This window comes from Falco naumanni, chromosome 1 (assembly GCF_017639655.2).
Source record: "Falco naumanni isolate bFalNau1 chromosome 1, bFalNau1.pat, whole genome shotgun sequence".
In the NCBI taxonomy this organism is placed as follows: domain Eukaryota; kingdom Metazoa; phylum Chordata; class Aves; order Falconiformes; family Falconidae; genus Falco; species Falco naumanni.
In genome coordinates this window covers 89,638,086-89,655,637 of record NC_054054.1, presented here as the reverse complement: position 1 = coordinate 89,655,637, position 17,552 = coordinate 89,638,086, and the positions used below count along the sequence as shown (strand labels likewise).

The 17,552-nt window shown below is 45.8% G+C and overlaps 1 protein-coding gene across 3 annotated transcripts in view; it reads left to right on the top strand.

The window, feature by feature from the left end:
* The first annotated feature begins 130 nt into the window (after positions 1–130).
* The window catches only part of LIMK2 (LIM domain kinase 2), a 32,401-nt gene continuing 14,979 nt past the window's right edge, over positions 131–17,552 (top strand). Inside the window, exons 1-3 of one of the 3 annotated variants that reach the window (XM_040604999.1) lie at positions 131–261; positions 2,714–2,813; positions 16,583–16,718. In XM_040604999.1, coding sequence (XP_040460933.1) covers positions 246–261; positions 2,714–2,813; positions 16,583–16,718 — 252 coding nt within the window. In that variant the 5' untranslated portion in view covers positions 131–245. Of the gene's footprint in view, positions 262–2,713; positions 2,814–7,417; positions 7,664–11,245; positions 11,613–16,582; positions 16,719–17,552 lie in introns of those variants that run through there. The other 2 variants (XM_040605015.1, XM_040605007.1) reach the window with 2 other exon arrangements.

The following is a 17,552-nucleotide window of genomic DNA, read 5'->3' as shown; positions in this document are numbered from 1 at the left end:
GCGGAGTAGCGCGGTGATTGACCTGTGGCTGTGAGGGGGGCGGAGTGCCGATTGGCCTGCGGCGAGGGGAAGGGCGGGAGCGAGAGGCTGCCCTCGGGGCGGGGCGCAGCGCTGAGGTAGCGAGGGGCAGAGGGGCGGGGGGCGCGCGCGCGAGCGCGCTCCCGGGCCAGGTGCGGAGCGACCCGCCGCGCGTTCCCTGGCACCGGGCGCGGGCGGGCCCGGGGCGGAGGCGAGGCCGGCGCGGGATGGAGGCGCCGCCAGGTGAGGGGCCGGGCCGCGCCTCCGCGGTGGGGGGCGCGTACGCGGCGGGGGTCGCGGCTGTCCTCTCCGCCTGGGCGGCAGCTACGCGGGCGCGGCTCCGCGGGGCGGCAGGTGCGCGGGGCGGGGGCCTGGCCCGCCGCGGGACTTCCTCGGCCTGCGCCCGGCCGGACGCTACCCCTGCCCCGGGTGCCGTGTGGGAGCCGGCGGGCGGGCCCGGCGGGCGGCCTCCGCCGCTTCGCGGCCCCGGTGCGGCGGTGGGGCGGGTTCCCGCCCCGAGGGCGGCCGGGCGCGTTCCCGCCCCGAGGGCGGCCGGGCGCCTTGGAGGCAGCTCCTCCTGGGCCCGGCTCCCGCGCTCGCCCCGGCTCGGCTCTGGGTCGCCCTCTCGGCCGCGGGGGCTGGCCGGTGCCCGCCGGGGCTGCAGGAGCCGCTGGTTCTGGCCGCTGCGGCATCGCTGCTGTCCTGGGGCACCCGCCAGCCCTGTTACATGGGCCGTGTCCCTGCGCCTTTCCCTTCCCTCTGTTTCCTGCTCGGTTCCATTTCCGTCCCTTCCCCGGGATACTGAACGGATTTCGGTTGGACATAGAGCTGCAGCTTGCCGTTGGGAGCCCGCTTAACCAGCTGTGGCACTGCACCTGGAAGCAGGGTGGCTGCTGCCTGGAGTTGGGAAGCTGATGGGTAAAGCTCCATCGTGCGGGAATTGCCTGTTGCTTTCAGTCAGCTGTGGCGCAGCCGTTATCCCTAAATTCCTGTAAATGGGATCCGCTGCTTGTGTTCACGTTTGCATCTCGTGCTGGTGGCACCAAGCAGGAGGCGACGGAGCTGTGGGGTGTCTGGGCTGCAGGCGGTTTTGGCTTGCGGAGTGGCAGCAATTCCAGAAGTTCCACTGACTTCTAGGGCTTGCACTGCTCGGAGGGAAGAGTGTCTGCTGCCTTTGCACGGAGCCACGGGCACACGTGGCTTTGCCTTTTATTTCCAAGCCTGTTTGCTGTGCTGAAAAGCAGTTTGCTTTATAGAAGAACGTGGGTGATGCCAGCTGTTTCCAAGTTTCTCCCCCTAACCCTTGCTCTGTTGTGCAGATCTGAGGTCAGGTGCAGTTCTCCGTGCCCCAGATAGCAGGAGGGTGCAGACACGCTCTCAGGTGTGGCGCTGGTGCTTAGCTGGAAAGTGAAGTAGCAACCAGATGTCACATTTGAATGAATCCTCTCTAGCCCTGTAGTCTGCACGGAGACCTTTACGGGTATTGCCAGTCTGCTGGCAAGGGTGGTGCTTGCTTGTGGCTGAGCAACAAGTTTTTTCTCCAAAATACAGCTATCCATGTAAAGCGTACAAGAAGATCTTCACCTTAGTTAATTTTAAACGTCATTGACCTACACAGTGGGGTAAAAGTACATAGAAGGCTGGTGGCTTCTATTTCGTGTAACTTCAGGGAACTTAACCTTGGTATCAACTTGCCTGAGCAACTACCAAGTTTCAACGTTCTTTGGAAAATGAAGTCAGTGGTTAGTGGTTTTCCTTCTCGAAGTCCACTTCTTTCTTTATGCAACCTTACTGCAAGTAAACTTTTGGTAACGGGAAGAAACAGGTTTGAGATCTGCCCAGCTATGTGACATGGTCCTTACACCATCCTGTGCTCATCCAGATCCTTGACTCTCTTTTTATGCCTGCACAGCTGCTTGGATTCTGGATAGCATTTATCTGTATGCCAAATACTGTTTGTGTTCAAGTTTTCATACTGCTTTTCCTAGCTTGGATGCATCTAAATAACTAGCTCTCCCTGGGGCTCTATGGCAGTTAGAGCAGAAACTATTATAACTATATAAGAAGTATTTACTGAAAGGGCAGTAGGCAAATAGCATCAACCCCTCTTCTTAAGTCTGATGTTGGCTGTACAGCCTCTACAGGAATATTCATTCAAGTGTGTAATTCCTTCCTGGTAGTCAAGTTGTGCTCTAGTGAATAAAGCTTGCCTTTCCTTTCTTTCAGTTCTGGGAAATCCAGTTAACTATACAAATGAGTACAAACATTTTATGCTGAGTCAATGGCATGGGCGAAATAGTAGCTTGGCTTCCTGGCCTAGCATGGTTCTGTGTGGGAATCATTACGCCAGACCAAACTGCCTTCCTGAAGTCTCAGCTCTGAAGACTAGCATAACTGTAACTGAGCTGTTTTCTGCAAAAGGTCATATCGCTTTCTGCTGCAGAATGTGAAGGAGCAGGGGGTGATGTTATGTCTGGAGAAAAAAAAAATGTAAGGCATCAGAGTTCGATTTGGGAACTCCACTCTCTGGGATTACAGACTGCCTGGTATTGGCTCAACTTTCTGTGTGTGAAGGCTTTCTTGTCAGTTGTCTAATTTAAGGTTGTTCTCTATCAGGGAAGCAGCAATCCTTGTTTTCTCTGATGTGAAATGGTTGCTGTATTCTTTATTTACGTCACTTTATTCTTGCATACAGGTGAAGAAGTCTGGAGATGTCTAGGATGCGGGGACAGCATTGCTGCTGGTCAGCGTCTCTACAAGACTGTTAACGAAACTTGGCACATTGCCTGTTTCCGGTAGGTAAAACTTCAGCCTCTTAAATTCTCCTTGTGTTGTTCAACCAGCTTGGGACCCGGTGGGCGAAGTACCAACACTAACTGGGAGTTGTTGCTGTTATCTCTGTGCCTGACCTGTTCTGAGCCTCTTGCAGAGCGGTTGCATGCTCTTGGTTGCAGCCATACTTCAGGGCTTGCAGTAGCGCTCTGGAACTGACTTTCAGTCGTGATAGCAGGCTGACACGGCCTGGCAGAGTGTTGCCATGCTGACGCAAACAGGAATACAGATAAAGTACAAATGAAAGCTCTGATTTACTGGTGGTGGCAGAAGCCGTGGGTTGCGTATTTGTCTTCAGCTACATTCCAAAGTAGTGCCCAGGCAATTTGGATAGCCTGTTGCTTTTTCCATATGTGGTGGGTACACAGTAGATATTGGGGTGTTGGAGAAAACCACTGGTATGGGGGAGGAAGATCTTGCCTTTTGCTTTCTCTCTTTTCAGACTGTTAAGGCATACAAATTTAGGAAATCTGTCAGATAATGTTGCTATCAGCAAGGATAAAAAGGAATCTGTGACCTGCTTTTCTTCCTGGCAGTAGAAGTAATGCCTCTCATTGGTGTTTCATGAATACTCAGTCCAGTTTTCATGTCCCAGATCACATTTTTGAAGGGACCTATATTTTGGAGAAGGGTTGAGTACCTGCAGCTTCTACTGGCTTCTGTGTTGGCTTGAATCTGGAGAGGCTAATATTTTGGATACAGTCAAAGCAAATGGGGAGAAAAGGAAGCCAAAGTGTGGCTTTGGAGGAGCGTTTGCTGTGCCAAGGTAGACATCTACTGTCCTGGCTTAAAAAACAAAAGAAAAACCCCAGTAAAATACCCCAACTTTGTTAAAGTGAGGATTATAGTTATTGATGTAATTAAAAAAAAAAAAAAAAAAACCACCAAACAAAACAAGAAAACCAAGCCACATATCATGCTGCCAAAGAAGTGTTGACTTGGAAAATGCTGTTAGCTACAATCACATGTGGATAATCACAATTACAGCTTTATATCACTACAAATCCCAGTTGTTTGGGTTTCTATTGGTTTGAGTATTTGTGTTTAGCCATATTGAGTCAGCTTGTCTTAATCCTGGTTTTCTCTTTTTCCCTGAAAAACTAGTATCCTGTTGTCGAGCTTCCCTAGATTCTGCCAGTAGCCAAACCCAAAGCTGTGTGTGCTAGTCTTTCTTGCTTGCTTGCCTTTAAGTGTATTTCTGTTGTGGGTCTTGATTTGCAAATGTCTTGGTGCTGCTTGTTGGTGGGGCTGTAGAGATGGAGAACAGCTGAGCTGGAGGCAAATCCTGCCCTTATGACACTTTACAGATAATTTGATATCATACTTTATATTGTATAATGGAAGTTTGATGAGGTTTTGGTTGCTGGGTGGTTGGTGGGTTTTTTGTTTTATACAAGTAAAGACAACAACTTTTCTCCTGATGTGTGTAATAACTTTTTGCATTTGCTGATGTGCTTCTCTTAAGCTCTGTGCTTTTGGCTAGCTCTAGCACCCAGCTAAGCTGCCATGCCGAATGAACAATTGGAACCTGAGGTAAAGGAAGCTGCCCTTCCCTTTTTCCTAGTTCCAGGGTAGGACTGTACATGAAAACAAGTTTCCAGTTTGCACTCTGTTCCTTCTTTTCTTCTGTTATCCCTATACCACGCTGAGCAGCGGTCTTGTGCTTGATATCCCAAAGCCAAACTTTAAAAAGCCTCTAAGGGTAGGAGCCTTTGGCAGCTGGTAGCTGTGAGTTCCGGCAGCTCTTGTGGAGTGTTTTTTACAGTCTTCCTGTGGATTAGCTGACTCCCTGGCCTGGCACATAATTTCTCTAATGCTGATTGGCACTGCTCCAGGCTCGTTAGCTCTGTTTATTCTTGGTCAGGCTAGGCTGCTGATCATGCTTGGCACTGGCAGTAGCTGACGTACATGCATGTCTCTGAGGATTTAAGGTTTTTTTGTCACTTCCCTCCTTCCTTAAACTGCATCTACAGGAGCTTTGTCTCTGAAACCTGTTTTTTCTCTGCTGTGGCTGGAGGGACAAGCAAATCCCTATTTGTGTGTCTTGGATTTTTGAAACTGTTCTTTGGCCAGCTGGTCCTTAGGCTTGAATCCGATAGGTTGGATCTGGCTGAGGATGTTTTTTGGATGTTTCTGTCACAATGTCTGTTGTGAATTAACTCTGAATGTACTTCTGTGCTTCTGAATTCTGTTGAGATAGCATAATGCTTTCAAAGGTCATTGCTTTTCACTGATACACAGTTCCACTGGATTTGGAACTGAGATTGCACAGAACTTCAAACACCGCACCAGGACAGGGAAAGTGCGAAGTGGCAAGGTATCTTTTTCCTCGGTCTGGATCGCTTTTGCCAAAGGGGATTATTGGAAGAGAAGGGCTTTTTTTGACCTGGAGCATGCTGTTCTTACTGCTTTCAGTCCAACTTTTTTCCATATTACAAACCAGAAGATACTGCCTTGAATTATACCTTTGAATAAAGTATTGATACCTGGTATTTTGATGTCTGTTGTTGGTGTTTTGGGGGGGGGGTGGGATTTTCTCCCCACAGGTAAAGACAAATGAAATTAAAGACTGTTCCCTCTTCCTGCAGGGATATTGCATATTTGAATTGGAGTAGGATGGGATGAGAAGACCCAGATATAGCTGCATGGCTTAATCTTAAGGACACAGTATTTGTTAAAAATCCAGTTTGGGTTATTTGAAACCCATGATTGAGATCAAGCCTGTTGAATACATCCAGGTAGAAAATGCTTTTGGATCCATATGAAGAAAATTTTTGGAAACGGTGGAAAAGAATTCCTACTGTAGCAGGGGGCTTAAGAACTTTTTAGGAAGGAGGACAGATGAGGTTCAGTTCCTTCCTAACCATGAAATAACAGAGGATGTATATTACTATCATCTATAAAATATATCTAATTTAAGTAGCCAAGCAACCCAGGCTTGCTGCAGAAATCTCTAACAAAAGCCAAACCCACCACTTCAGAGAAAAACTGTGCGCTGTATATCTTCAACAAAAGTTAATGAAGGTAACTGATGATTTTACAGTTACAGATTTTAAAGTATACTATTTAGTTTATATCAAAACCAGTTAAGTAAAAGCTGAAAAATCATCAGGAGTTTGAAGAGCAGAAAAGCTCATCTTCCTCTTTCTGGAAGAGGAATTTTATATGAGCCCAAAATTTTTCCTTAGTAGGTATAAAGCACTGGAGATGATGGTGACCAGAAACTGTTAATTCAGTTTGGACAGATATTTTGATTTTGCTTAATACGCCAGATTTTTATGCATATGCAATGCAGCTTGACCTCAGGAAAAATTCTCATGGCTTTTTGTATTATTTTTTACAAATTATAATATTATGAAATAGTTTTATGCTAACTTGATAATATAAACCACTGTATGAATAAAAAGTGTAAGCTTTTGATACCTGACTAAATACATATTAATTTTTTTTATATACTGATCAAGGATTACATTTTTATATTTAAGTAATTGTAAGCAACAAGTTGACTTTCCAGTAGAATATATTGGCTAAAATTAAATACAGTCTGGAAATAGTTAAGAAATGGGTGGCACTTGTAAAAAAAAGAAACCTAAAGTAAAAAAAAAATAATTGCTTAAATCACAATAAAAATTGCCTTATTACTTAGAGTTAAATCAGTTCACCTAACAGAGTCACTCTTCTTGAATGCATTACTCTGTTTCCATTTCTGTTAACCTTTACTGGAGCTAAAACCAACACACAAGGAGTGTTGTAACCACCAGAAGGCTCTTTTCTCTAAATGAATACTTTAAAAAAAATGGAACTGTTTTGGCTGAGTGCAGAAGAACTCCTGGCTCTGTCTCCTACTGGTATTCTGAAGTGAATTTAAAACAAATACTCCTTCTGACTGTTTCTCTGTAGTGGAACAAGGTTAAAAGTAGATTCTTCCCAGAATCCCTTGTCACCTGCCCGTTATGTGCTCTGCAGCATGACAATTGTCCATGGCCAGAAAACAGAACTGGATTAGCTCTCCATGCATCGAGGGGATGCCCTAAGCTCCAGGCTACTGAACAAAAAGAGAACCACTATTAATTTGCCAACTCTAGTGATTTGATTATCTTACAAAGGCATGATTTTTCTATACTGAATGGCATATTTTTTGTGCTATAGAAATATTTTTTGCTCAGCAAAACTTAGTGAATTGCTTTGATTCTTTTCACATTTGGGGGCAGGGCAAGGCAAGCCAGGGAAACTTGTATTAGACCTGTTTGGGGGTTGCAGGATAAGATAGATGACTTCTCAAGGTATTTTCTAAATCTGTTTTCTGTGGTTCTTAGGCTATTTACTAAACTTCAACTTGTGTTTGAAGCAAGTAAATTCTACGGCTTAGGAATGATCAAGAAATTGGTCACCTAACAGTCTCCCATCAGTGTAGGTTTTCTGTCTCTCAGACTATGTCTACTAATACTTAATTATTCTTAGTATTAGAAGCTTCTTTCTATCTTCAGAAATCTCATTTATTGTAATTTAAATCAGTTTCTTCTAATCATAATCAGTGGGCACAGAAAACCAGCCTTTTCCCCCTTCTGTTATTCCAGTAGCCTTTTGCTGTTTGAAAGCAGCAGTTGTGTCTCCCATCAGTCTCTCCTAGACAGAAGAAGCCCTGGACCTAGCCATTTCTCATGGATGGTATTTTCTAGACTTTGGATCACTTCTGTTTGGCACAGGCCTTCGTTTTCCAGAAGCTGCTTCCTCCCCACAGGACAAATAGCTCTGCAGTGACAGGATATGAAGCTCAACTGAATAAATGTTGACAAAGAAAGATGTAAGAAAGGTGTGTATTAAGACGAATTTGAAATATGGGGGCGTTTGATGCTTTGAATCTTCTTGTAGCTTTTCAGCTGTGAACACAGTCAGGTTTGTACACACACCGCAGCTGAACTTGAGAGGAGGGAAAAGATCCGTAGTAACAAAAGGTAGCTGAATTATGGGAAGACAATAATCATCTCCTCTTCCCTATCTTCTCCAGTTTCTGGCAGTAACAGAAGGCTAAAGATAGGGCCTCAGAAGTGAAAGCTCTTCTCCACTAATCCTGCAGACTCCTGGGAATGTCTCTTTGGTGGTGTCTCCATCAGCATTGAAATTCACCAGCTCGCTATCAGATTTAGGGAGAAATAGTTGCTAAGTGTCTGTATGCAGATCACCATGACTGTTCGAGTTCAAAAATCCAAAGGAACAATGAAGCGCTTCGCAGGTGGAAGCAGCCACATTCCTCAGGGGAATCTCGTCAGCTACAGGACACCGCTGAAGACCCTTTAAGGAGGAGCTGGGCATTCCAGTCTGAACTTTCTTCAGTTGACTTGTGCAGCTTGTCCTTTAGGGCATTATTTTCAGAGCATTATTATATCAAGGTATTTAGAGTTACTCACACAGCCCAGTATGTGGTAGGCTCCACATGAGTGAGACAGAATCCTTCTCGAGGAGTTTAGCAGCCTGCACAGGCAAAACCAGCGTATTAGGAAGTGAGTTAAGGTGCAGTGGTGTAAGCGCTGGTCTTACTGCTGTCTGTGCTGCATTTACAGATCAGAGGTCACTGCTTCCAAAACCCTATATAATCTATGAAGTTTCAATAAGTTTAATTTTCTTCGTTTTGCTTCTCAGCCTTATGCATATTCAGGAGGTCTGCAGCCACTAGACAATTATGTGGTGGAGATAAAAAATTTATCTCCATTCTTATGTTGTGCTTAGTGATGTTAGGTACTGAGAAGGCACCACTGTGTTGGTTTGAAATTCTGCTGCTGCTTGGAAGTAAGATGCAGTGATGGAGAAGAGCTTCGCTTCACTGCTTGTTTTAGTTTCCCTCAGAGGTACGTGCATATCAAAACGGTATTAGTTTCAGGAGCTGGTGTCGGGAGCTGACTGTCTTTCAACAGCAGTAAAGCACGTGTTATGTGCAAGTGCCTTGGAAATACAATGAGGTGTTGGGATTGTACTGAAGTACTTGGAATGCCTCCAAGCTGCGCCCATGCTGAAACAAAGGCTTGCGGCAGAGGCTTTAAGGCCTCAAGCAGATGCCTCTTCCCCAGCTTATACCAGTCCCACACACACCGAAGTGCCTGTCTGTGCCAGGATAAATTTGTGTGTCTTCGGGCTGGTAGATGTGCTGAGCAATACGTCTGTCTGTAGACATGCTGTTGGGCTACATGTTAAAGTGGGTGTCTGGGTGTCTAGATGTGCAGCCTAACCCCAGCCGTTTTAAGATATTAATCCCTTGAATATCACAGTAGGTGTGTGATGCATTTCTGCAGGGATAAAATAACATCTGCAACTCAATTGCAATAAATTTCATGTTAAGTCATTGTTGAGGTTTTTAATTTGTTCCTTTTCATTTGCTAGTTATACTTCTCAGGCTTCTTTCTGGCAAAATTTACTGTACAATTCCAAACCATAGTAAGGAAAGTAACCCCCTGTGATGGGTACGTGTTTGTAGTGGAAATGCTGTCAGTATTTGCAAGAGAGAAGATGCCGATACCTGACTTCAGTTGGTGAAAAAGAAATTTGCTTCAGTGCATTTTGGCCCTCGGAGATGGTATCGGTAAAATTACATAGAAAAGGTCCACACACACACACACACACCTGTTTATCAGCATTTTTGAAGTACAGTCATTCTGGCAGGAATTCAGATCTAGAATGTATGAACACATTAACACCTTTTCCAGAGCCCTTTTATCAAAGCTATTGTGTTCTCAAACAGGTCACAGAGAGAATAAAAAAGGCAAGAAGCAACAAGAGAATTCTGCGTAGGAAAAAGTAACTTACTGGCTGCTGCTGGGGCTTGCTGCAAAATTAAAATAATTTTGATAAGATGTTTCCTGTTTAAATAGACATTTGACTATGTGTCCTTTAGCTTTAAGGAAGTCTCAAACAAAATCCCTTCCCAGTTGCTTAGCTGTCTGGGTGGTTTTTATTACTTTGAAGTTAGGCTTTATCTGCTGGCTTCATTCACAGACTAGCTGGCTGCTTATCACATCTGTGGATCAAATCTTCAAAGGTTTTGTCTGAAGAGTTGGGATTTATGAGGTCACGTGGAGTCCCCCTCGGAGGGACTTCAGCCCATGGCAGCAGAATTGTGGGGAAAAGCTTTTGTCTGTAGGTGATGCTGGGCAGGGGACGGGCTCTGTGATGCACTGGAGGTATGTGTGTGTGGTGGGGTGGTGCTGATAGCCAGGGAAGCGTTGGATTGTGAGCACTGGCCCATTTTCAGCACGCAACATATAGGGAGTGTGGGAGACCAGAGTGCATTCCTAGACACAGACTCACCGTGTTGCTGCTTCCAGTAGAGCTGTGTGAAATGTCAGAAGGAATTAGACCCGTGCTGGAATTGACAACTCTGCAGCACTAGGCTTCACTGCACTTTTACAGCCAGGCTTAGAAACTGCACCGAATGGGTGAAAGTTACTTTTTTTTTTTTTTCTCCAGAAAGGTGGCTGCTTATTAAAAGCGGGGGGAGGAAACAGCCCAAAAGGCAGCCTGGCTTTCTGCTTACTTCAACAGCGAGCAGCAGCTGTCAAATCTTCAGCCAAGACTGTCTTGTCCCAGCCCCAAGCGTCCCTTGAACAATATGCCAGCTGAGACGAGCATCTCCAGTAAAAGCACATTTGAGTACTCTTGCCTCTGGAACATAGCATGATTTTCAGGCTGTGTTCAGGCATGCCAGGCTTTGCTGACTGTACAAAAATGGGAGGGCTCAGTGCAGCAGCATATGTTTGTTGCATTTCTGAGTGTCTTGCAAACAGCTTTAGCTGATTAGGCCACTAGAGATCATGCTTGGCTTCAGAGCAGGCAGAATGATATAACTACATGTGCTGCAAGCAGGAGAGAGTACTCATCTGTGCTGATTTATACCTCTCGGCTTCTATTCAGGAGATGAAGATTAGGTTAAGTGATTGCAATGAACTCTGTTAAGATAGTGTTGGAAAGAAAGTTATTTTTCCTTGGACAAAACACACTGTGAGTTACCTCCTGCAAGAGGAAAAAATTTGTAGGTCTTGTGAAGGCAGTATAACCCCACTCACTGTGAGGGATTTAGGAAGGTATGCACTAAATGTTAATTTGATGTGTTTGGAGATGTGGCTACTTGTCTTTGTCAGACTCTTCCTTCCTTGATTTCTCTGTCAGAATGTGCCACTGCTGCAAAGAGAAATTTCACATTTATGCACTTGGCTCTTACTTTGGCAAAAGCTGCTATCTTTCAGCACTTACTAAGTCAGCCCCTCTTAGGATCAAAGCTCCACCCCATGTGAAGAAGTAGAGCTTACTCAGCCTCTGTAGCCACACGCTGTCCTCCTGCGATGGCTCCTCCTCCCCTCCCACCCTTGGGTGGAACCAGAGAAGGGAAAACTTGACAATAGTTAGCAGGCAGCAGAGCTCGCAGGAACTATTGCAGAAGCATGTCCAAGTAGCCCGGTTAGCAGTTATTCTATCCTTCCCAAGAGTGCTGCTGCAGCAGAGTGCAGGAGAAGGTGGTTATAGCCATGGGAGCCAGGAAAAATCTGAAAAGGAATGAGCAGCCGAGAGACCTGGCATTCCTTGGGCAGCTTCAAAGAGAGGTGAAGTATCTGAATCAGCGCAGGATTAAATGAGCACTGGCTGCTGCCATGTTGGCAGAACAGAGCTGTTCAGAGGCAGTTGGACAAGTTTGTGGCTGAGCCGGTTTATCCAGTGTTGAAGATGGGAAGTTACTTGTCTGCCCCAGCTTACTTTGCTCCCAAGGATCCATTTCGGTAAGTCTTGCGCAGGATTAGCAGTGAACCTTCACAGTGTCGTTTCCCCCCTGTAATGCTATCCTAAGCAGTTAGCGTGTGAGGTGTGAAGAATGAAGCCCAGTGCTTGTGTGCAGGGAACAGCTGGCCTCACACTGGGACCCCGTCTTGCTTTGAGGCGGCGATGGGGAAGTTTCTTACTTCCAGCCTTTTCACAGCTCTCTGGTGCGAGGGAACAGCACCTGTGTCCCGCGGCAGTGCCTTGTAGCCCCGGCACGCAGGCTCCCTTTCAGAACAACATTGCATCTGCCACTGTACCGATGCCCCTGTGCTTTCTCTACTGCCAGAGGAATGAGATTACTATGGCTGCTGCTGTTTGTGTCTCCTCCGAAGCTACTCGTGAAGATACTCGTGCTTGGGCATAGCACAGGGTGAGGTGAGGTGCTGCTGTTGCAAGTTCAGGAGAGTGATGTAATCTGCAGTGAGGCAGTGCAGAATCTTGTTTGAGAAAAGAAATGGAGTACTTTGCAGGTAACTAGGGACGAGCAGCACGCTTCCCTTATGTGGAAAGGATTTTTCTATGATTTTTTGGTTTATATTAACAACTGTTCTTGGTCCAGTGGAACAAGTGAGGCTTGAGAAAGGCATAGCAACAGAATAAAGCTTTGATTGCCTTACATCTCCATAATGAAAACTGGTCGTAGGGCTGAACTGAACACAGCCAGGACTGTGACTGACACTGATGTGCTGATAAGGTGAATGGATGGGGGAAGGCACAGCTTGCAGTTTCATTGTCTCCCTCCTGTCCCCTCCACTCGGATTTGCTCAGTATTGATCCTGTTCCTGCAAACACTTTTGTACTGATTAGGGTGTAAGGAGCCTTTTGTTAAAATGGGCTGGGATAGGAGTAAGTACTGCTGCACGTTTGCTGAGCTTCTTCAGGCAACTGTCAGAAACAGCATCCACTTTCAGAGGGAACAGACATTACTTGTAATACGTGTAGGGCATCATGCTAAGCCACAGATACACCTTCTTCTGAGTGTGTGGAAATGGTTTTGCATAGTCAGAGCTTAAACACTGTGTCTTCTAGTACTTAGTCTGTTCTGTAGCATCTGTTCTTCCTTGTCTAGTGTCTCTTGTGTAGCCAGAGCGCACACTTGTGCTAAGGCTGGGTGAGAAGTCTGGGTAAGCTACAGGCTGGGGTTATGTTTTATTCTGCAGCTTTCTGTCTGCGTGACTGTCCTCTCCCCAACTCTGCCTGCAGAATTGGAACCACGGCTCTTTCAAGCCTGTCTAGCGTTAACTGATCTAGCCTGACAGCGTGTGTGAGGGGTGCATTTTATTAATGAGCCCTTCTCAAAGGGATCTGTCTCTTCAGTGCCAGGGAAGTCTTTGCTTCCATGAGGGTATTGGCTTTCATTTAGATGTAAAAGAGATGCCACATCAATTGAATCTCCCATCCTGCTGAAAACCAGGCTGGTTACCTGTTGTGATCTGATCCTCCTACTACCCCCCACAAAACCAAGTAGCCATCAAGCAGCGATTTGTGAACTCTTTCTGCACCTGCTGTGCTACAGAGCATCAGGGCTGAACACTGCACTCAGGTGCTGCCTGGGTTTCCTGGTGGATGTCTATAGGAGGCAGATTAATTTATTCTTTATAGTCAAGACTAGGAAAGCAAAGAATCGTAATGTATGGGACTGTATAATCAGAGCAATCTGAAAATTGTGGCTGGGCAGTAGGAGGGAGTCAGGTATGGCTGTTACCAGTCCTCCAAGAAACTTGATTACCATGCTTTGTTACTCTGTAGCAAGAATAGCAAATCACCTAAGAGAGGGTCAGCTGTTTCTAATCTATAAAAGACAGAAGAGCAAGAAATCTTCCTTTCTTTTGGTTTTGGTGACTGGCACAGATTAGCTTGCTTAATACCTGTAGAAGTAATTGTATTCCTATCTCAGGTGATGTGAAGCCCTGGCAACAGCAGCACTGCAATGCCACATGCTCTAGTGAGGAGAGAAAGGAAGGAGTGGTAACTTATATCTTCTGAGATAAAATTCTGACATATCTCTTCAATGAGAGTCATGTGGAACAATCATGCGATGCCTTTATCGTTTGGGTGAAGGCACTGAAATAGTTGAAATGGGTCTTGAAACTATACCTGTGTGCTGTCAGCCTGTTCTGCATGCCTGACAGATCTAAATTCCTACGGTACAGAATGCATAGTAAGTAACAGAAGGTGCTGCCTGACCATATGGGCCATAGCCCTGTCCGCTTGCAGTGATTAATGAAGCAGCCAGTTAGACCCATAACTAGCACCTACCCTCTCTGGGGCTGGTTCCTTTGTTCCTGTTGCCTCATTGTTCTGGGTGGGGTTCTGAGCCTTAAGCCGCAAACTTGTCCTGCCCAGATTTGTTTAATTGCATAGCAAAGAACTGACTGCTTGCTGGCTCCACCTCCTCACCTTCATTTTGCTATGGGCGTGTTGCAAATTAGATACCAGTGCTTATTTCCGGATGGAAGCAAACTAATCAAAGTGCTCTAAGGTTGTAATCAAACCATGAAGAGGTAGGGGAAATGTAAAGACAAGCCAAGCGTACGTGATCCTCTGGAACCTATCTAAACGGAATTGTGTTATTTTTGCAGGAGTTTCTTACTTTCTTAGGGAGAAAAAGGAGTGGCTGAAGGTGAAATCGAAGAGGGGTGAGGAAGGGAAGGTCTTGTGCTTAAAAACAGATAAATACATAACCCACCTGCTTGGAGAGAACTTAAGAGAGAAAGCCAGGTCTTGAAGTCCTGGTGGAACAGTCTCCAGTATCACTGTCTGCATCCCAACTGCAGGTCTGGTCACAGCTCCCTGTTTGAAGATGTAATCACTCTTGGAGCACACACCTGGTACAGGCATGCACGCAGAAGTTGGATAGGTCTGAGGGATCCAATTTGCCCATGCTGAGCCAGATGTTCCTGCCACAAGGTGATAGAAATCTGGGCTGTTAGTCTCCACTTGCTCTTTTCTCCCTCCCACTCACCTACTTGATCATTCAGCGTAGGGTATTTGCTGCAAATGAAAGCCAAAGGCTAGTGGTTGAAAGCAAAATGTGCTGCAATGCCCTCTAGGTCTCTTGCATACCAAGCGCTGGGTGTAACCGTGACAGTGCCCCAGGGCTGAGGCTGTAATGGTGCATGTACCGTGTATAGCAACGTTAAGTTACTGCTCCCCCTGCCTCAGACAGAATTGGCAGGGCCTGTTGCACGTGCTGGAGTTCTTTCCCATTGCTGGGGGGGTGCAGACAGGGTTTGGAGCTCCTCAGCTGGGAGAGCAAACACTATAAAAGCCAAATACATTAGAAGGAGTAACTTTCCTGAGGGTAGGGTACGGCACTAAATACCTCATGAGGTGTGTTTTCACCTAAAACCGTAGGCTGCCTACAAGCAGATTTACCTTGTTCCTTTGCAGCCTCTTGAGATGGAGCAAATGACTCTCTCCATGTTGGAGCACAACCAGCTTCGCATATCCTCACGCTCATTACAAGCTGGTGGAGTTTACAAGGAATGTCTTTGGCACAAACAAGCTTTCGGGAAGCTTGTGAAAGGTGAAGTCAACAGCACTCTCAGACCTGGGAGCATGTAAAAAGTGCACCTCTGCTGCCACTAGCCCTCTGCGGTACATTTGGCTGCGGAGAGGCCGACTGTCCAGGAGGACATGTGCCCACCTAAACCCCCACCCCAGTGCCATGGGTTCCCCTCCAGTGTAGTAACTGAGACAGTTGTTGTTGGGGTAAGGGGCAGAAGAAATGCTTCCTTCCACCTTTGGGAAAGCATCGTACGGATAATGACATTGATTCTTGAGGTGTTTCTTTGAACCAGTTATTGGTGACTAACCCACCTTGGACTCTGTGCTCAGAAATGGCCAACACCAGACTAATTTTCCTTTTAAAGTCTGAGAACGTGCTGCTCAGGGCTAATGGAATAATCTTGAGTGATGCAACTGCTGTCTGTGCCTTATCTCTCCATTAAGTCACACCTCCGTGTGGGTGCTGCAGAAGTTAAAACTCCCTTGCCCAGTGCATCCTGCTGAGACAGGATTATTTTGTGTTCAGGAACTCTGAAGATCGGGGTTCTGCTTGTCATTTGCTAAAATGGTATCTGCAGTAGAATTGCTGCATCTTTTTCTTTTTTTTTTTTGGAGCATGGGGGAGTTGTTTGTTTGTTTCTTGGGCTCGTGTAGATAGAGGATTAATAATGGTTGCTTGTTGAAATGGGAGCTGATACGGATATGTGAAGGATTTTGAGACTCCATGAAATTAAAGAAACAGTTTTGTTTGGTATTTTGTTGGTTAGTTGGTTGTGGGGTTTTTTTTTCTCATGCACTGTCAGCAGCAGAAAGAAGGGGAGAGCAGCTGGTGGGGAGAGGTGGAGGAATTTCATCACCGTTAGTTGATGGATGCAGTAAGTATGTGGAGCTCAAGGGATAAACTGCTCTGAAAACTCCCTCACGTGCTGCAGTTAGTTTACCTTTTGGGAGAGGTCTACTTACAGAATAATAGAAAGGTTGGTGCAAAACTGGCTTTGCATTGCTTAGGGAAGTGGATCCTTGCCTCTCTGTCCCCTTTCCTAAACTGGCTGAGGGGAGAGGTGCTCCAGCATAAGATGGTATGATGCTATAGAAACACTTAAGTGGAAACATAACAGAGCTGTCTGTGCCGGTCAGCTCTGCAGCTGGAGGAAGAGGGAGAAAGCAGAGGAGCAATAAGTGTAAGGCAGAATTTATAAACCTACTGATGTGTTTTAATAAATGGATGGAATTTGTTTTAAACTTTGGAAGCTTGTCTTTTTGTGTTGGTTGATACCACTTCTCCTTACATACCCTGGGTACATCACACCAGAAGAGCTGGTGGTGAGCTGCTGCTGAATATCTCCATGCAGGAGAGGAACTTTTTCATTGATTTGTGACTTGTTGCCAACTGGAACTTTGTTCCTTTGTTTCTTTCAAGGTGCTCTGAATGTCAGGATCCCCTCACTAACTGGTACTATGAGAAAGATGGGAAGCTGTACTGTCACAAAGACTACTGGGGGAAGTTTGGGGAATCTTGCCATGGCTGCTCTCTGCTGATGACTGGACCTGTGATGGTAAGGACGCTGAAGGACTTCCGCCCGGAGGCAGGACATGCCTGCCTCCATCTCCTCAAACCTGGTTGCGAGTTGCCCTAGCTATTCAGATAACCAAATAAATTGAAGGTAATAGTCTCCTTGATACTCTAATCAGAGGTTAGAAATGAGGTTTGTGTGTGCATCTTCTAAATAAAGATTAATTTTGAACAGGGTAGCTCTCAAAGGAGGGAGTTGTGAGGATCTGAAGCATATGAACAAAGAAAGTAAGGTGCTGAAGTGCACAGGCATGAGAAGTAGAAAGGTGATTAAGGGGACATCTGTTCAGTTTCCGTAGCACAGTTCCTCAGTGTCTCCATGGGGTGATTTTCCACTGCACTGTGGAATCAAACCTCTCGGCTCAGGATAAGCAGCAGGTTCTGGCTTTGGGGAAGGTTGCCATTCAAGTCCCACCTGGACTCTGGCCAGAGCGGTTTTCAGGCTGATGGTGTCTTGAAGTAGTGTTAGCCCTGATGGCTCTGAAACATTGAACTCTGCCTGCACAATATGGAGCTCACCTAAATGTTCCCCTCCTTGCCACATCCTTGCAAATATTTAACCTTTAAAACTGTAAAGAATGAAACATAGCCATTATTTTTCTAGGGCATAAATAAAAGCGGCATGGTACTCAGTAATATGATTGCTACCTCCAAGGGAAATACTGAGAAAAGTGCAGACCATTTCTCATTGTTGGCAGAAGTCATTGCAAAATGCTGTCAATAAGGGAAGTTCTCATAAGGAAAATAGAAAAACAGATCAATGAATAAAAATATTCTTGAAGGGTATTTTGTTGTCTTAGTCTCAGCTCACTTTTTT